A 19,026-nucleotide genomic window follows, 5' to 3' on the forward strand; every position below is an offset into this window, starting at 1 on the left:
CCCAGGGTAAGTTTCTGTAATGTACTGCAGATTATATGAATGCAAATTCTTTGTAGAATGGCATCTGTTTTATATTTCTGTGTGTCCTAACCTTATTTTTAGAGGTCAGCTTTTAGAACAAGCCCATATGATCTCTTCAGTTGATACATAGTAGGTGTGAAGATCTATTATAGTAGGAAAGCATTTTTGCAAAATGTGAACATGTTGCAGTACTGGATAATCCTATAGTGAGATTTATTTATTTTGTGGCTGCTCTTCTCTAGAGTTAGCATCTGTCCATGAGAGACCTCTGTTTATTCTCTGTGGGTCTGCCCTCCTGCTCCAGGACTCACCCAGGAAGGCCTCTTCAGAGTGAATGGCAACGTGAAAGTGGTGGAACAGCTCCGATGGAAATTTGAGAGTGGAGCCCCTGTGGAGCTCGGGAAAGATGGGGACGTCTGCTCAGCGGCCAGTCTGTTGAAGCTCTTCCTGCGGGAGCTGCCGGAGAGCGTGGTCACCGCGGCCCTGCACCCTCGATTCGTTCAGCTCTTTCAGGGTTAGTGCGGTTCAAGCCTTCTAGTGCTTCAACCAGTTCTATTTTTCAGCTAAAACTAACCTTTTCTATATTAAGCACCTACATTTAAATATTAAGCTAAGCTTTTATTTTTTTTTAATATTTTATTTATTTATTTATTTGACAGAGATCACAAGTAGGCAGAGAGGCAGGCAGAGAGAGACTGGGAAGCAGGCTCCTCGCTGAGCAGAGAGCCGGATGCAGGGCTCGATCCCAAGACCCTGGGATCATGACCCTAGCCGAAGGCAGAGGCTTAACCCACTGAGCCACCCAGGCGCTAAGCTTTTAAATATTAGTGGTCTCTCCATCACCACCATCTTTCTATTTTAGTTACTCGAGGCCCCCATTTTCTACCCTAAAATAATATTAAACTGATTATGAAATACCACTAGTAAGTGTAATTTCTGAGACTGTTGGCAGATGAATAGTTAATACTGAAAAGCCCTAATGTTTGTGGACCAAAGGAATTCTTTTCTGACTAGTGACTATCTTAGAAGGAGTGAGAATAAGGCATTAAATTCTATGTAGGGGATATTAATTATTGGTTAGTGACCTTTGACTGAAAGGCCAGTGGTGTGCTATCATAAGCACACCATAAGCACACATAAGTGGTGTTCTCTCATAAGCAAGATTGAGTCCTAAAATGATTGTGTTCATTTTACACAACTGGAGGAAAATTGGTTTTTGATTGCATTATGAAGTGATTTTTTTGAATGAAGAAACTTGATTTTTAAAGGTAGTAATTATAGTCATAATCATTATTTAGTTCTTTCTCTTAAATATAGTAAGAAAAATGATTTAGGCTTGAAAAGAATTTCTTTCCTGATTTGTACCAGGTTAGAGTGAAAAAGAGAACATATATTTTTAAGAGTGCTAATTGCCAAATTAAAAAGGATATTACTTAAAACCACATTCCTTTAAAGCAGCAGTGTAATTATTCCCATGTAGTATGCCAAAGAGTGGGTATGCCAGAAGGCCTTGTTGTATGGTGTAGTCTACTGAAAAACAGGGATCAAATAGAAGAGCGAAAATTGCAGGACCGCTTGTTTGGGTCATCTAAGTGCTTTTAATAAAGCTTCCTATATCGGTAAGTGATAGTAAGTGACCTGTGTGAGCCTTGTTCATTAGAAAAAGAACTTTTTCATGTTTATATGTATGAAGATCTGAAGGAGGTAGCCATTGCTCCTTAACTGATTCTTATAAGAATATTTTACCCTTGTCATGGAGATGTTAAGTTTTAGGATAAATTTCTATAAGTCATTAAAAAATAATTGCTACAAAAGCTAGTTGAAGGGGCGCCTGGGTGGCTCAGCGGGTTAAAGCCTCTGCATTCGGCTCAGGTCATGATCCCAGGGTCCTGGGATCAAGCCCCGCATCGGGCTCTCTGCTTGGCTGGGAGCCTGCTTCCTCCAATCTCTCTCTCTCTGCCTGCCTCTCTGCCTACTTGTAATCTCTATCTTTCAAAAAAATAAATCTTTAAAAAAAAAAAAAAAAAAAAAAAAGCTAGTTGAAGATTTAAATATGTCTTTCATACAAAATATTTAGTAATCAAATAGTATTACTAAGAATCTTTATTAATAGTATGTCTTAATTTTAAGATACTAATATTAATGATATTATACTAATATTTGTGAATAGTCGTGAATTTTAAATGGTTTTATGACATTTCTTAGAATAGCTTTCATTTGGTAAAGAGAATGTACTGTTTTAGTGTTTTTGTTACATTATAGTAATATTTGATTATACTTTAGCTCTTCTTTGTAATTTAGTTCTCATTAATGACCTTTCTCTCTGGTGCCCAGAAAAATTGATTTGCATCATTAAAAGCAAGTGATATCATTCTAAAAGTAAGGCTGGTTGTATACCCAGCTTAAGGAGTTGTGTGATTATACACAAATAACAAATTCTGAATGGGGCAGAGATACTGACTTTGACCTTAGGAGTAGTATTCTCTCACTTCCTGAAAAGTTTTAGGGTGAGGTCTGAGATGTTCAATAAAGGAGATGTTAATGGAGGTACCTACTAGTTGTAAGCTGCTAAGTGAGGGGAGGGAATAAAGTATGCTTTTAGCTATTAGATCGTATAGCCTCTGAAAATAAATTTCTCTTTAATAATTCAGGTAGAAAAGAGCTACTGTGCTTTTCTTGGTTTACACTGTATTTGGTACTCTTAGAGTAGATGGGCACACGCGACAGCTGGTCATGTGAAAGCTAGAAGTGGCAAGGCTCTTTTCAGACTCACTAAAGGCAATGTTACACTTGGCCATTAAAATGTAATAAATATGTCATAAATGTGTTTTGATAAAACTTCTTAGTTAAGGTTACCCTACTTTTATATTACAGTCTTCATAATAGCAGATTAAATTGCTTTTTTTTAAGATTTTATTTATTTATTTGACAGGCAGAGATCACAAGTAGGCAGAGAGGCAGGCAGATAGAGAGGTGAAAGCAGGCTCCCCGCTGAGCAGAGAGCCCGATGCGGGGCTCGATCCCAGGACCCTGGGATCATGACCTGAGCTGAAAGCAGAGGCTTTAACCCACTGAGCCACCCAGGTGCCCCAAGATTAAATTGCTTTTATATTCTGTCACCACCCCATGCCAGATTTCTTTAAAAAAGAAAAAAATTATATATATATATATATATATATATATATATATATATATATGGCCTTCAAATTCTATCCTGTGTAAAAAGCAAGGTATTTTGTAATTTCTCACATCAAGATCCTCTCTTCCATGCTTTGTGGGCTAGAATTGTAGAGCCTCAACTAAGTATTTTTTTCAGACACCTAAGCTAAACCAAAGCTTCCACTGAGGACATTCCAAGTGCCGCCTCTAAGCCTCGCTGCTGCTCTGGATCCTCCTTTGATTGTGCACATCAACAGTGACCCTGTGTGTAGAAGAACACCATTTAGGTTCTTTGTTTTATATACCAGATTATCAACTTTAGACTTGACTGGTGTCTCAGGCTTTGAGATTGTATCTTTAGTTAGCAGACTGATATTTCTGCATACCAGGTATTTATCAGAAGCTTCCATCTGAAACTGATGTCTGCCAGAACCTTGTGCTTGAGGCACAGCCCTGATTTAGACAGTTCCTATTTACGAGAGACTCTAAAGCACTTCAGTGATCATCCTTTCCTGTGGTCTTATTAAACTTACCTCTGACTGCAACAACTCGCCTCTCAACTGAGGTTTCTAGTATAATTGTCTCAGCTTGGCAATATTTCATGATTTTTTTTTTTTAAATCTCTTGTCCTTACTTGGGTGGGCCAATAACATATCTGTTCTCTTTAACAATCTCAGCTATGTTTTGGGGATAGATGTGGACTGCAAGCAATAAAAAGATTTTAGGATACCATTCATTTCATTTATGATTAATTAGAAATTCCTTTATTTGAATGTTCCCTTTTGAAAATCTTCCGTAATATAAATGCAAATATGTCCATGTTACAATGGATGTTTTTTGTTGTTACTTGATGAGTTGAAATTGGATCAGTCCATCAATATTTATTTAGCCTCTCCTACATAGACATAGGATGTTACTAAGAAATAAAAGATTAAGCATTCTGACTTTAAGGAGTGTGTGATTTAATTGAGGAGGTAGAATGTGTGTGGTATGTGTATGGTACTTCAGATGAGTGGTAAGAACATCCTGTCAGTGGTAACAAAGAGAGAGGGAAATCGGTCTGGATTATGGCGGTCAGAGAAAAAGTAAAATGGGGCATATAACTTTGGAGAGGAAAAATCATATAGGCAAGGAAAAAGGCATGAGCAAAAACACCATCAGTGTGAGACAGAAATGTTAATAGAGCTGTGCATACTACAGGAAATTAGTAAATGGAATAATTTTAAAAGTAGGTTGAGGGACACCCTGGGTGACTTAGTGGGATAAGCATCCAACTGTTGATTTGGACTCAGGGTAGAGATCATGGAGCTTGGGGCTCTCAAGATGGAGCCCCAAGCCCTGAGTCAGGGTCTCTGCTGGGCGAAGAGCCTGCATAAGATTCTCCCTCTACCTCACATAGTCATGCTCTCTCCAAAACAAACAAACAATTGGAGGCTTTGACTAGATGGTAGAGTGTTTTTAATGTTTTATTAAGGAGTTAATATTGACCTTCAAACAGTCAATTTTTGAAGAAAGAAGTCCTAGGATGGAAGCAGTATTTTTTAGCAGTGCTATGTGAGATGGATGGATGAGAAGGTGCAGGGAAACCTCTAGAAGACCCATAGAAACCTAGGTCTTGGTCCTAAGAACTTGTATCTGACAAATAATTGGCAGTGGAACTTTTTAAAATTGAGGTAAAGTATATGTAACATCAAATTGGACTGTTTTAACTATTTTTTAAAGTACACACCTCAGGGGCATTAAGTACATTCACACTTTTGTACAGATATCACCACTATCCATCTCCAGACCTTTCTCAACATCCCCACAGAAATGGGTAATGGGATTTTAAAGAAAACACAAACAGGGCAGCCAGTAGTTAATGAGAGTAAGAAAGGAGTCAAAGATAACCCTATGGTTTTGCGTTGATGTGACTTGAAGAACAGTGGGTTGGGGGGGGGGGGGTAGAGTGGTGGCCCAACCCTGATGCCCATATGTTTGGGGAGAGCTATGCTGCCAGAAGGTCAGTTTGTCACACTGTTGTGAATAGAAACTAATAAATTAGGAAGAAAGCTTTAAGCTAAAGTTGAAGTATCACCAGAGAGAGCTCTCTACTAAGTGCTTTGAGGAGACCTGAGGCAACTGTTGTTTTTGTTTGTTTTGTCTACAATAATTCATATCTCTCCTGTCTGTACCTAGGGTGGGGCCTTACTTATTAAAATGTGTTAGCCTGTCAGACCTGAAGTTTTGTCAGGAAAGGAAGAAGCACAATCTTGAACTTTCTAGGAACCTTTTGCAGCTGACTAATGCTCCTTTCCCTGTCTCCAGGTGAATCTGGGACTTAAGCCAATGGCTCACGTGCTACTTGCTTGGTAGGGTCTGATCATCTCTTTGGGGGGCTTTATTGATCATATTTCTCACATCCTGCTATTGCTATTGAAGAAGGAAGAGAGATCTTGATGTGGCAACTTGACAACTGGTCCATTAATATAAATGATGGAAGTCACAAGGGGAAGGTAATTATGAGGCCATGAAGAGGAGCTCATTTTAAATAGATGACCAAGATGACTGCCAGTGCTGAGGGGAAAAGGGTGAAGGCTAAAGATGTGGATTTCAGAGTCCTCTATGTGGACTCATCTGAACAACAGAAATTTGTTTTCTCATAGTTCTGGAGGCTGGAAGTCCAAGATCAAAGTGCTGGCAGGGGGGATTTCTAATAAGACCGCTCTCCTTGGCTTACAGATGGTAACTTCTCAGTGTGTTCTCCCGTGGTCTTTTCTCTGCATGAGTTCTCCCAGCGCCTTTTTCCTTTTATGCAAGGACACCAGTGCATTAGACTAGGGTCCTACCTTTATGGCTTCATCTAACCTTAATTAGCTTCCGTTAAGGCCCTATCTCCAAATATAGTCAATTGTGGGTTAAGACTTCAACCTGTGAATTTTGTACAGATAAAATTTAGTCCATAACACTGTGTTTTTACAAATGTATCACAATTTAATAAATGTATGAGTAAAAAATAGCAAAAGCCTATGGTGGGTGCTAATTAGGTGAGAAATTTTTATAAAATTGATGTTTTTGTCTTAGAAATCATAAATGACTGACATAGCTAGGAGCAACAAAATGAGTTTAAAATAAATGATTTTTCTATAGGAAAAATTTTTTACTGGGGTGTGTTTTCTTGATCTGTATAGATAATTTCTTGTGTTTTTTGTTACTATTTTAATATTCTCTTTAAGAACTTATGCCTTTTAGTGTTGTTAATAGGTCCTAAATAACTACTGACTTATCAGTTTAAAAGCTAGCAGATATTTATATTCAAGGGGAGGGGAATTTGGTACCGTCTTTTGAAGGGAGAAGTGTCAGGCTTTGTAGACATTTTAAAACTACCATGTTTCATTTCCCTAACTGTTAAATGGAGATGATAGTAGGGTCTACTTCCTGAGCTCATTGTGGAAACTGAGTTTATCCATGCAAAGACTCAGAAAAAAAATAAATATTCAATAAAGGTTAAGCCAATGCTTCTCAACTGTGGCACCCTAGAGATCAAGTCATATCATATGCCTATTAAATCATCCTCTGTAGAGCTGGGATGTAGAAATATGCTTTATTTCTTTATCTATTTATTTATTTGGGGTAGGGGGAAGGGTAGAGGGACAGAGAGTCTGAAGCAGACTCCACCCTGAGCATGGAGCCCGACATGGGGCTCGATCTCATGACCCTAAGATCACTACCTGAGCAAAAACCAAGAATCAGATGCGTAACTGACTGTGCCATCCAGGTGCCCCAGAATTCACATTTTTAATTCAGTCTTCCTTGGCCATGCTTCTGTCTCAGATCCTCCTCAGCCATGCCTTTGCCCCTTGCTTTTTTGTTTATAAGAAGGCAAGCCATTTAGTGCAATTCCCTCCACTTTTTTACTTTTAACTCAAATTCTTGTTCACTTCTCCATCTCTTTAAAAAAAATTACAAAAGAGTTGCAGAAGAATAAGTCTGTACGTATTATCTAATGGTACTGTAAAAAATGCTGTAGGGATACATATACCTTTTCAGATTCACGTTTTTATCATCCTCAGATAAATACCTAGAAGTGGTATGGTTGGATCATATGGTAATTCTATTCTTAATTTTTTGAGGAACCTCCATACTGTTTTTCATAGTAGCTGCACCAATTTACATCCCACCAGCAGTGTTTGGAGTTTCCTTTTCTCCACAATCTCTCCAACACTTCTTTTTTGTCTTTTTGATAACAGCCGTTCTAACAGATATGAGCTGATATCTTATTGTGGTTTTGACTTACCTTTCCCTGATAATGGTGATATTGAACACTTTATGTGTATGTTGGTCATCTGTATGTCTTCTTTGGAAAAATGTTTAGATCCTTTCCCATTTTAAAATCAGATTGTTTTGATTTTTTTTTTTTTTGTATTTGTTTGTTTTGCTGTCGAGATGCTTGAGTTCTTCATATATTTTGGATATTAACGCCTTGTCAAATATATAGTTTGTAAATACTTTCTCCCATTCAGTAGGTTTTATTTTCTTTCTATGCAGAAGCTTTTTAGTTTGATGTAGTCCCACTAATTTTTGCTTTTGTTTTCTTAGAGTTATGTCCAAAAATTCAATACCAAGATCAATATCAAGAATCTTGTCATCTATGTTTTCTTCTAGATGTTTTATGGTTTCAGGTCTTACATTCAAGTCTTTAATCTACTTTGATTGATTCTCTTGTATGTTGTAAGATAGTGGTCTAGTTCCATTCTTTGACGTGTCTTTCCAGTTTTCCCAGCATCATTTATTAAAGAGACTGTCCCTGCTTTTTTTTTTTTTTTCTTTTTGGAAGTATTTCACATTTGTGATTGTTGGTAGCACTTAAAACTATGCAAAAATAATTTTTTTAAGGTACCTATAGGACAGAATTGGCAGTTAAAGTGGATATTGCTTATTTATATGTTACAGAATGTGGTATACTGTTTAGGCTGCTTATTAATAAGTTTATGGACATGAAAAGCAGATTTCTATTTAAATTCAATTAACATTTAGTGTATCATTAGTTTCAGAGGTAGAGTTCATTGATTCATCAATCTTACATAATACCCAGTGCTCATTACATTACCTGCCCTCCTTAATATCCATCACCCACTTACCCATCCTCCTACCCCCTCCCCTCCAGCAACCCTCAGTTTGTTTCCTATGATTAAGAGTATCTGATGGTTTGTCTCACTTTCTGATGTTGTCCTGTTTTATTTTTTCCTCTCTTCCCCTATGATCCTCTGTTTCTTAAATTCCACATATCAGTGAGATCATATGGTATTTGTTTTTCTCTGACTTATTTCATGTAGCATAATGCCCTCTAGTTCCATCCACACTTTTATAAATGACAAGATTTCATTGTTTTTGATGGCTGAGCATTATTCCATTGTGTGTGTGTGTGTGTGTGTGTGTGTGTGTGTGTGTACACAGCACATCATCTTCTTTTGTTTTAAGATTTTTATTTATTTATGGAGGGAGAGATGAACCATGAGAGACTGTGGACTCTGAGAAACAAACTGAAGGTTTTGGAAGGTAGGCAGTGGGTATTATGGAGGGCACGTATTGCATAGAGCACTAGGTGTGGTGCATAAGCAATGAGTCTTGGAACACTGAAAAAATAAAATAAGATTAAAAAAATAGATTTTTATTTATTTATTTGACAGTGAGAGCGCATGCACAGAAGCAGGAGGAACTGCAGGCAGAGAGGGAGAAACAGACTCCCTGCTGAGCAGGGAGCTCAATACAGGGTTTGATCCCAGGACCCTGGAAAACCTGGCAGACACTCAACCAACTAAGCCCTAGGTGCCCTATACCACTTCTTCTTTATCGCATCATCTGTCTATGGACATCTGGGCTCTTTCCATAGTTTGACTATTGTGGATATTGCTGCTATAAACATTGGGGTATAGATACCCCTTTGGATCACTACATTTGTATCTTTGAGGTAAATACCCCATAGTGGGATTGCTGCGTTGTAGGGTAGTTCTGTTTTCAACTACGAAAAGCAGATCTTGGCTATCAGTGTCTACCTGATTTGAGCTCTTAAAGCTCTGTAATAGGGTTATGGTAATACGGTACTTGTAGCAACACTGGAAGTAAAGCATTTTATTACTTTAAAGGCTTAAGATGGATTCAGGCAAGGAAGGGTTGGAGCCAGGTATACTTTGTTGTACATTGATGGAAGCAAGGTCTGGATGTGAAAAAGGAATCTGTTTATGGTTAACTTTATTTTATAGACTTTTACAAAGTGCTATTGTATTAATCACTTTTTCTAGTTCAAGAAATTTCAATTCCAGGGTACAAACCATTGATTTTTTAAAAATTGCATTTCCAGGGCGCCTGGGTGGCTCAGTGGGTTAAGCCGCTGCCTTCGGCTCAGGTCATGATCTCAGGGTCCTGGGATCGAGTCCCGCATCGGGCTCTCTGCTCAGCAGGGAGCCTGCTTCCCCCTTTCTCTCTCTCTCTGCCTGCCTCTCTGTCTATTGTGATCTCTCTCTGTCAAATAAATAAATAAAATCTTTTTAAAAAATTGCATTTTCCATTCCCTTAGTACCAGTTTAAAATAAATGCTGTTTATCATCAGCTGTTTGCTATCTCTGGGGAAGAAGGCAACTTGAAGTATTTACTGATAAATAGCTTTTTTCCTTAAATGTTACTTTTCTGCAGCATCTAACATATAATGTCTCATGTTCTGTTTGCACTGTTGCTATATGGATCAAAAATCTTCTGGCAAAGGGATAGGGGAATGGTGGTATCCATCTTGCCCTGTTTGTTCTGTTACTGTTTTATTGGACTGATCTACTTGCATAAACCTGTGATCATCACCTAAATATAAGTTGTGAACCTATCATCTTTTGCTTGGTTATTTCAGTCATACTGCTATATATAATCAAGTGTGGCACAGTTTATCAGTTTGGTTCTAGGGAGTGAGTAGATACAGTTCATTCCTCTGTGGTGTTAAACTAACTTGTGTGCTTGCTGTTACTTACTTTTTAAAAGGCATCCTAATAAAAGCTAGACTGTTTCTTTAGGGGAAAAGAGACATATATAATGTAAGACTTTTCCAATAGAAAAGTTAGTGTTAGTGTTGAAAAATTCTGTAGGAGGGTCTATTCTGAGCCATTAACTTTCTGTAAGGGGAGAATGGTGGATTACCACAAAGACCAGTGAAGCAGGGAGTGCTATGGGCGGAGGGTTGGGTATTTGTTTTGAGAATTAAAAACTATGAAACACTTTGTACACAATTGATTTTTTAAAAAATAAACACATTTTTAAAGAGGCTGAAGAAAAAAAATGGACTGTCCTTTCCCATTGTATATTCTTGGCTCCTTTGTTGAAAATTAGTTGGCTATATATGCATGGGTTTATTTCTGGGCTTTCTGTTATGTTCCGTTGATCTATGTGTCTGTATTTATATTGATACTATATTGTTTTGATTACTGTAGCTTTGCAGTGTAATTTGAAATGAGGAAGCATGGCACCACCATCATTGTTCTTTTTCAAGACTGCTTTGGCTATTCAAGGCTTTTGTGGTTCCATACACATTTTAGGATTATTTGTTCTATTTCTGTGAAAAATGCAAATGGAATTTTGATAGGAATTGAATTGAATCTATAGCTTGCCTTGAGTAGTATGGACATTTAAAAAATGTTAATTCTTCTGATCCATGAGCATGGAATACCTTTCCATTTTTTTGTGTCTTCTTCAATTTCTTTAAATAGTGTCTTGTAGTAGTCCATGTACAGGTCTTTCACTTCCTTGTTTAAATTTACTCCTAGGTATTTTTTTTTTATATAATTGTAAATGAGATTATTTTCTTAATTTCTCTTTCTTACAGTTATTAGTGTTTAGATACCTAACAGATCACTGATATATTGTATCTTGCAACTTCATTGATTTCATTCTAACAGTTAATTGGTGGAGTCTTCAAGGGTTTTTAAATATATGGTATTATGTCATCTGTTTTTGATATATGGTATTATGATTATGGTATCAGTGACAGTTTTACTTTTCCGTTCCCAATTCAAATGTTTTTATTTCCTTTTCTTATCTAGTTGCTGTGGCTAGGATTTCTAATACTATGTAGCATAAAAGTGGTGAGAGTATCCATCCTTGTCTGGTTCCTGATCTTAGAAAAGAAGTTTTCAACTTTTTACACTTGAGTATGATGCTAACTGTACGTTCTTCATATACAGCTTTTATTATATTTAGATACATTCCCTCTATTCCCACTTGGTTGAAAGTTTTTTTTTTTTTTTAATCATAAGCAGATGTTTAATTCCGTCAGATATTTTTACTGTACCTATTGGGATGATCATATGATTTTTATCCTTCACTTTGTTAATTTGGTGTAGCACATTGATTAATTTGCAGATGTTGAAACTTTCTTGCATTCCTGGAATAAATCCAGCATGATCAGGGTGTATGATCTTTTTAATATATTGTTGAATTTGGTTTGCTAATATTTTGCTGAGAATTTTTACATGAGTGTTTATCAGGGATATTGGCTTGAAGTTTTGTTTCTGTAGTGTCCCTGTCTGGTTTTGGTATCATGGTAATTCTGGCCTTATAAAATTAGTTTGGAAGGATTCCTTCCTCTTCAGTTTTTGGAAGGATTTGTGAAGGATAGGTATTAAATTTTTAAATGTTTGTTAGAATTCATCTGTGAAATTCTCTGGTCCTGGACTTTTGTTTGTTGGGACTCTTTTTCACTTTGATTCAATCTCCTCACTAGTAATCAGTCTATTCAGACATTTTATTTTTCTTGATTCAGTCTTAGACTATTGCATGTTTCTAGGAATTGATCATTTTTTTTCTTAAAGATTATTTATTTAATTGACATAAAGAGAGATCACAAGTAGGCAGAGAGGCAGACAGAGAGAGAAGGGGAAGCAGGCTCCCTGCTGAGCAGAGAGCCCAAGGCAGGGCTCAAGCTCAGGACACTAAGACCATGACCAGAGCTGAAGGCAGAGGCCTAACCTACTGAGCTACCCAGGTGCCCCAGAATTTATCATTTTTTTCTGTTATGGCATTCGTTGACATATACTTGTTTATAGTGGTTTCTTAGGATCTTTAAATTTACATGATATCACTTGTAACTTTTCCCCCCTTCATTTCTGATTTGGGGTGCTTTCTTCTTTGTTCTTGGTGAGTCTAACTAAAGGTTTATCGGTTTGGTTTATATTTTCAAAGATCAGCTCTTAGTTTTATTGATCTTTTCTATTGTCCTTTAATTTTCTGTTTCATTTATTTCTGCTCTGATTTTTATTTCCTTACTTCTGATTTGGGCTTCATTTATTCTTTCTTTTAGTTCCTTAAGTATAAAGTTAGGTTATGTATTTCAGATTTTTTTTTCTTGTAGTAGGCATGTATTGCTCTAAATTTCCCTATTACTACTATTTTCCTGCATCCCATAGATTGTTGAGCTGTTGTATTACCTTTACCATTTGTCTCCAGGTACTTTTTGTTTTCTACTTTGATTTCTTCATTGACTCATTTGTTGTTTAGTAGCATGTTGTTTAGTCTCCACATATTTGATTTTTTTTTCTCTCAGTTGTCTTCCCGTAATTGACTTCTAGTTTCATACTGTTGTTATTGGAAAAGGTACTTGATATGGCTTCCTTTTTTCAAGTCATATATAATTAATATACAGTTTATATTAGTTTCAGTTGTACAGTATGATTCAGCAGCTCTATACATTTCTCAATGTTCATCAAGATAAATATATTCTCAATCCCCTCTATTTCACCCATCCTCACACTCTCCACTTCTGGCAACCACCAGTTTATTCTCTGTGTTTAAGAGTCTTTTTTTGTTGTTGTTCTTTTATTTCTTAAATTCCAAATGTCCATGAAATCATAGATATTTGTCTTTTTCTGTCTGACATATTTCACTTAGTATTATGCCTTCTAGGTCCATTCATGTTGTTGCAAATGGCAAGATTTCATTCTTTTTTATGACTGAATACTTTTTCAAAGTATCTCTTCTTTGTCCATTCATCTATTGATGGATACTTGGGTTGTTTCCATATCTTGGCTATTTTAAATAATTCTGCCATAAACATGGGGATGCGTATATCTTTTCAAATTAGTGTTTTCATTTTCTTTGGTAAATACCAGTAGTGGAATTACTGGATCGTATGGTATCTGTTATATCTATCTATCTATCTATCTATTTGTATAATATATATTACATATATATATATATATATATATATATGTAATATATATATAGAAAGAATAGAAATCTACTCTTAATTTTTGGAAGAATCTCCATAGTGTTTTCCACAGTAGGTGCACCAATTTGTGTTCCCATCAATACTGCATGTGGGTTCCTTTTTCTCCACACCTTCACCAACAGTTGTTATTTCTTGTGTTTTTTATTTTAGCTATTCTGACAGATGTAAAGTGATACCTTATTCTGGTTTAAATTCATGTTTTCATGATGATTAGTGCTATTGAGCATTTTTTCATGTGTTTGACTATCTGTGTGTTGTCTTTGGAAAAATGTCTATTCAAGCCATCCCATTTTTTTTTAAAGATTTTTTATTTTTATTTATTTGACAGATAGAGATCACAAGTAGGGAGAGAGGCAGGCAGAGAGAGAGAGGAGGAAGCAGGCTCCCTGCCAAGCAGAGAGCCCGATGCGGGGCTCAATCCCAGGACCCTGGGATCATGACCTGAGCGAAAGGCAGAGACTTTAACCCACTGAGCCACCCAGGCGCCCCCAAGCCATCCCATTTTAATCAGATTATTTGGGGGGGATTGTTTTGTTATTGTTGTTGGTTTTTTTTGTTTTTGTTTGGTTTTGTAAAAGTTCTCTACATATTTGGAATCTTAACTCCTTGTTTGATATATCGTTTGCAAATATCTTCTCCCATTTAGTAGGTTGCATTTTTTTTATGGTTTCCTTTGCTACATATAAGCCTTTTATTTTGATGTAGTCTCAATAGTTAGCTTTTTTGCTTTTGTTACTCTTGCCAGAAGACACCTATCAAAAAAAAATGTTGCTAAAGCCAATGTCAAAGAAATTATTGCCTATGTTTTCTTCTAGGATTTTTATGGTTTCAGATCTCACTTTGAGGTCCTTACCCCACTTCGAGGTTTTTGTTTGTTTATTTTATTTGTACAGTATAAGAAAGTGCTCCAGTTTCGTTCTTTTGAGTGTTGCTGTCCAGTTTTCCCAAGACCATTTATTGAAGAACTGGTCTTTTCCCTATTGTATGTATGTTCTTGCCTCCTTTATTGTAGATTAATTGACCATAAAAGTATGGGTTTTTTCTGGACTCACTACTCTGTTCCATTGATCTATGTGTCTATTTTGTAATCCTTGATATGATTTCCGTCAATATGAAATCAATCATGATTTCATATCAAGACTTGTTTGGTGACCCAACAGGTGTTCTATCCTGGAGAATCTTCACTTGAGAAGTATGTGTGCTCTGTTTCTGGATGAAATGTTCTGTATATATTAAGTCCACATTAGGATGTGTTATTTAAGGCCACTGTTTCCTTGTTTTTGTCTGGATGATCTATCCATTGCTATAAACTGGGTATTAAGGTTACCAACTATTATTGCTGCTATATCTCCCTTTAGGTCTGTTAATACTTGTTTTATATATTTAGATGCCCCTATGGTGAGTAAAGAAATATTTGCAAATGTTGTATCTTCTTGTTGTTTTGACCCTTTTATAATTATTAGAGTCCTTTGTCTTTTATTAGCTTTTTTTTTTTTTAGGTCTATTTTCTCTGATACAACTATAGGTACACCAGCTTTCCATTTGTTTCCAGTTGCATAAAACATCTTTTTCTATCCCTTCACTTTTAGTCTGTATGTCTCCTTAAATCTGAAGTGAGTCTCTTGTATGTTACTTACAGATGAGTGATGTGGTTTTTTTTTTTTTTTTGTTTATTTAATCCATTTAACCATTCTGTATCTTTGTATTAGAGAATCTAGTTGGTTTATATTTGAAGTAGTTATTGACAGGTATGTGCTTATTGCCATTTTGCTTTCTTGTTACTAGTTAGCACCTATTTAGCTTCAAGAAGTCCTTGTAATATGTCTTGTAAGGCTGGAATAATGACGATGAGCTCCTTTAGGTCTTAATGTCTGGAAAACTCTTAATCTCTTTCCGTTCTGAATTATAGCTTTTCCAATGGAGTATTTTTGGTTAGAAGTTTGGTTTTTTTGTTGTTTCGTTTTTCTGTTTTACTTTCAGCACTTTGAATATATCATGCCCCTTTTTCCTGGCCTGCAAATTTCTGCTGAAAAATCAACTGATAGTTTAAGGAAGGTTCCTTTGTATGTGATAAGTCGTTTTACCTTTGCTACTTCTAAGATTGTCTTTAACATTTAATATTTTAATTATAGTGTGTCTTGATGTACCTCTTTGGGTTTATTTTATTTGGAACTCCTATGCTACTTGAACCTGAATTTCTGTTTTGTTCCCGAGGTTAGGGAAGCTTTCAACCATTATTTCTTCAAATAAGTTTTCTGCCCCCTTTCTTTTTCTTCTCCTTCTGGGTCCTTTATAATGCAAATGTTGTTCTGTTTGATGAACCTTAGGTCCCTTAAACTCTCTTTCTTTTTAAAAATTCTTTCTTTTTTGTTGCTCTATTTGGGTAATTTTTGGTACCCTGTCATTCAGGTCAGTGATCCACTCCTCTACTTAATCTAGTCTGCTTTTGAACCCCTTTGTGTATTTTTCAGCTCAGCTTTTGTATTCTTCTGTATGACTTCTGTTTCATATTCTTGCCATGTTTTCTGTTTATTGAAGTTCTCACTATGTTCTTCCATTCTTCTCCCAAGTTTTATAAGCATCTTTATGACTATTGCTCTGAACTCTTTATCAGGTAGGGGTTTGTTTGTTTGTTTGTTTGTTTGTTTGTTTTAAATCTCCATTAAATCTCCATTCAAATCTCCATTCTTTTTTTGAGGGGTTATCTTGTTCTTTTGGAACATATTCCTCTGCCTCCTCATTCTGTTTGACTTTGTGTGTTAATTTCTATGTATTAGGCAAAATGGCTGCCTCTCCTGGTCTTAAAGGACTTACCATGTGTAGGATTTGACCCATGGGGCCCAGATGTACAATCACCCCTGGCTTCTAGAGCCAGGTGCTTATGGGATGTCCCATGTGTGGGCTGCGTACACCTGCAGCTGTGGCAGGGTTACTGCTGTGGCATGGGAAGCTGAGATGTTTACCCAGCCAGCTGTGGTGGGCTGCAGTTGTGGCATTAGGGGCCAGCAACTTAGTTGGCTATGATGATACTGTGACAGCAGTGTACCTACTAGTGGTAGCGGGTTTGAGAGAGAGTACCAAGATGATACCCACCAGCACTGGCACAACTAAGGTAGAATAATTCAAAGATGGCATCTACCAGTGCCTCCATCCCCAGAGAGTAGCAGTGGGTTCCTTCTTCCCAGAAGACACTTTAAGATTACCAGTGGATCTCAGAACTGTTGAAACTGCTATTTGTGCATTGGGTCTTGGGTACCCTTTGAGTGTGGTCTGTCCATTCCCCGCAGCTCTGTGATTCTTCTGAATGTAAACCCTCTTGGTTTTTAAAGCCAGATTTTTGGCAGCCTCTCTTCATTGCAGATCCCAAGAGTTGGGGTGTCCAAACTCTTTGGTTCTCAGGGAAAAGCTACATATTTTTAAGATCCCTCTTTATTGTGGTTGCTATGCCCGAGGTGGGTTTTTCTATGTGAGACCAGGTCCCTGCCTCTCCTGCCCATCTCAGTGTGCTGCTTTCATGCTTTGTTATGCAGGTGCTGTTCCACTATTTGTCAGGTCTTGCAAAGGAAATCGTTCTGTATGTGGCTGTAGATTGGTTGTATCTGTAGGAGGAGATAAGCTTAGAATCTTCTGTGTCACCATCTTGAATGCTTGTTCTCCTATCACAGTCTTTAATTCTATTTTCTATTAAATTTTCTCAACTTTATTTTCCAACCTCGTTTTAAAAATTTTCGTTTTATGCTGTTAATATCCAAAGTATAAGTGCGATTTCTTTTTCAAAGCACCCTATTCCTAATCCTATCTTTCTGGGCATACTAACAAAGGTTTTTGTTTTTGTTTAAGTGTTCTTTTCCCTATATTAGTTTTGTCTGTGGGATTTTGTGCATCACTTCATGTAAACAGACATGATATTGGCTATTGTGATTTAAGAAAAACATTTGTATATGAGGACAAGGGGTACTTTGCTTTAGGAGGATTAGATAGTGGATATAGATGGAGGGAAATGTAACCAATTTGATTTGGGGAACCACAGATGTCTCTGTGTGAACATATTTTTCTCTTCAGCCATTGTTTTCCTCAAGAGCAGGGAAATAGGAAGTGTGCTAAGGGGCCCATTCTTTCTTACCAGATTTTCACTAGTCCTCACATTTTTAGCTGTTCTTCTTGCTCTAGCTCTTCACTATCTGGAGTACAAGAATAGCAGTATCCAGAGACTAAGCCTCAGCCCTCCTGCCTGACCACATGCTGGCCTGGATGCACAGGGTGGTAGAGGGCTCATCTAAGCCTGATAGGCTTTAGAACAGACAGGGGTTTTTCAGTCACTTGGATTCACTCCGAAATGTTTTTGAAATATCATCTGCCTCTCTCTTCTCTGTTCTTTTTTGTCCTTGGTGCTTATATTTTTTAAACATCTTACTGTCATTTTAGTGGATTCTGGGGAAGAAGATTTAATTAGATAAATGCAAGTGATCAATCCTTCTCCTAAAATGGATGTTCTCCCTTTCCTTTTTCTCCCCCTGTACTTGATTTTAAATGGAACAGAATTTTATAGTAGCAGCTGTGCAAAAGTTTGCGCGCGTTAAGAGCCTGTGAATTTTAGCTTATGAGAATTTGATAATTTAGACAGCAACTTTTTTTTTTAAGAAAACCACCCTAATAATAGGGTCATTTTAGTCAGTACAGTGCCTAATTGTAAAGAAATCCAATTAAATAAAATGAATTGTGCTTAAGATTGAGTTATGGTTTTCTTTGTTACATGAGGAATTCACTAGAGTAAGTTTGAGTTAAGCCTGTCTTTTATCCATACTATGTATCATAATGCCATTTATATTGTTGGAGTTTTGCCTTGCAAATTTTAAAATACCATGCAAATGTTGGCTAGTTACAATACTAGTTATTACATAATCATTCTTTGGATAGCATGAGCTCCGTAGGAAGTATACGACATATTTCCTTCCCCAGGTTAATTCCTTCTTACTGAGAAATTCCTTTTCTTTTGAAATTATTCAACCCTCAAATTTGTTTCTGTGAAAAACCAGAATCATTACACTGAACTCCATATTTCAGCCCTTTCCATTTTCAGTATGTGCCTCTTAGGTTTTCTATAAGCAATGCCAAATATATAAACTTTGGTTTTTCTGGGTAGACCTAAATCCAGAGAAGAGTTCAAATATGCCTCCTGCATATTTGCCCAAGGGGCCAGTCAGTCAAATGTGCAGAACCTCCACTGGAATAAATTAGAAACATGGTGCCAGGAAAACGAGGTTCCCACCCCTGACTCTATATATTTGATGACATCAAATATAGTCAGGTGTGGGAATTCCCTCCGGATTCCTGTGACAGGAAAATATTATTTGTCTATATAACCTCTATGATCTCTAAAATTGTAAATCCTGATAACTAGATCTTTCGTTTCCTGAGCCCATTATGTATCTTTATTTTCCTTTTTGACCCGGGGAGATAGCATTGAGTAGTGAGTGGGATTATGAAAACTTGGATAGAGAGTCCGTGGTTGAGCAGCTAATCTGCATTAGAACAACTGGTTGTTTTGTGTATGCATGTGTGTGTGTGTGTGTGTGTGTGTGTGTGCTGATGGCTTATACCTT

The 19,026-nt window shown here is 36.8% G+C and overlaps 1 protein-coding gene across 3 annotated transcripts in view; it reads left to right on the forward strand.

Annotated features, from left to right (window-relative positions):
- Positions 1 to 19,026, forward strand: part of FAM13A (family with sequence similarity 13 member A) — a 364,348-nt gene that overhangs the window by 63,899 nt on the left and 281,423 nt on the right. Inside the window, exon 3 of one of the 3 annotated variants that reach the window (XM_045994271.1) lies at positions 326 to 535. The exons of 1 other annotated variant lie outside the window; for it this stretch is intronic. In XM_045994271.1, the coding sequence (XP_045850227.1) occupies positions 326 to 535 (210 nt within the window). Of the gene's footprint in view, positions 1 to 325; positions 536 to 19,026 lie in introns of those variants that run through there. One more of the 3 variants, XM_045994291.1, reaches the window with a different exon arrangement.

This window comes from Meles meles, chromosome 2 (assembly GCF_922984935.1).
Source record: "Meles meles chromosome 2, mMelMel3.1 paternal haplotype, whole genome shotgun sequence".
NCBI classification, from domain to species: Eukaryota; Metazoa; Chordata; class Mammalia; order Carnivora; family Mustelidae; genus Meles; species Meles meles.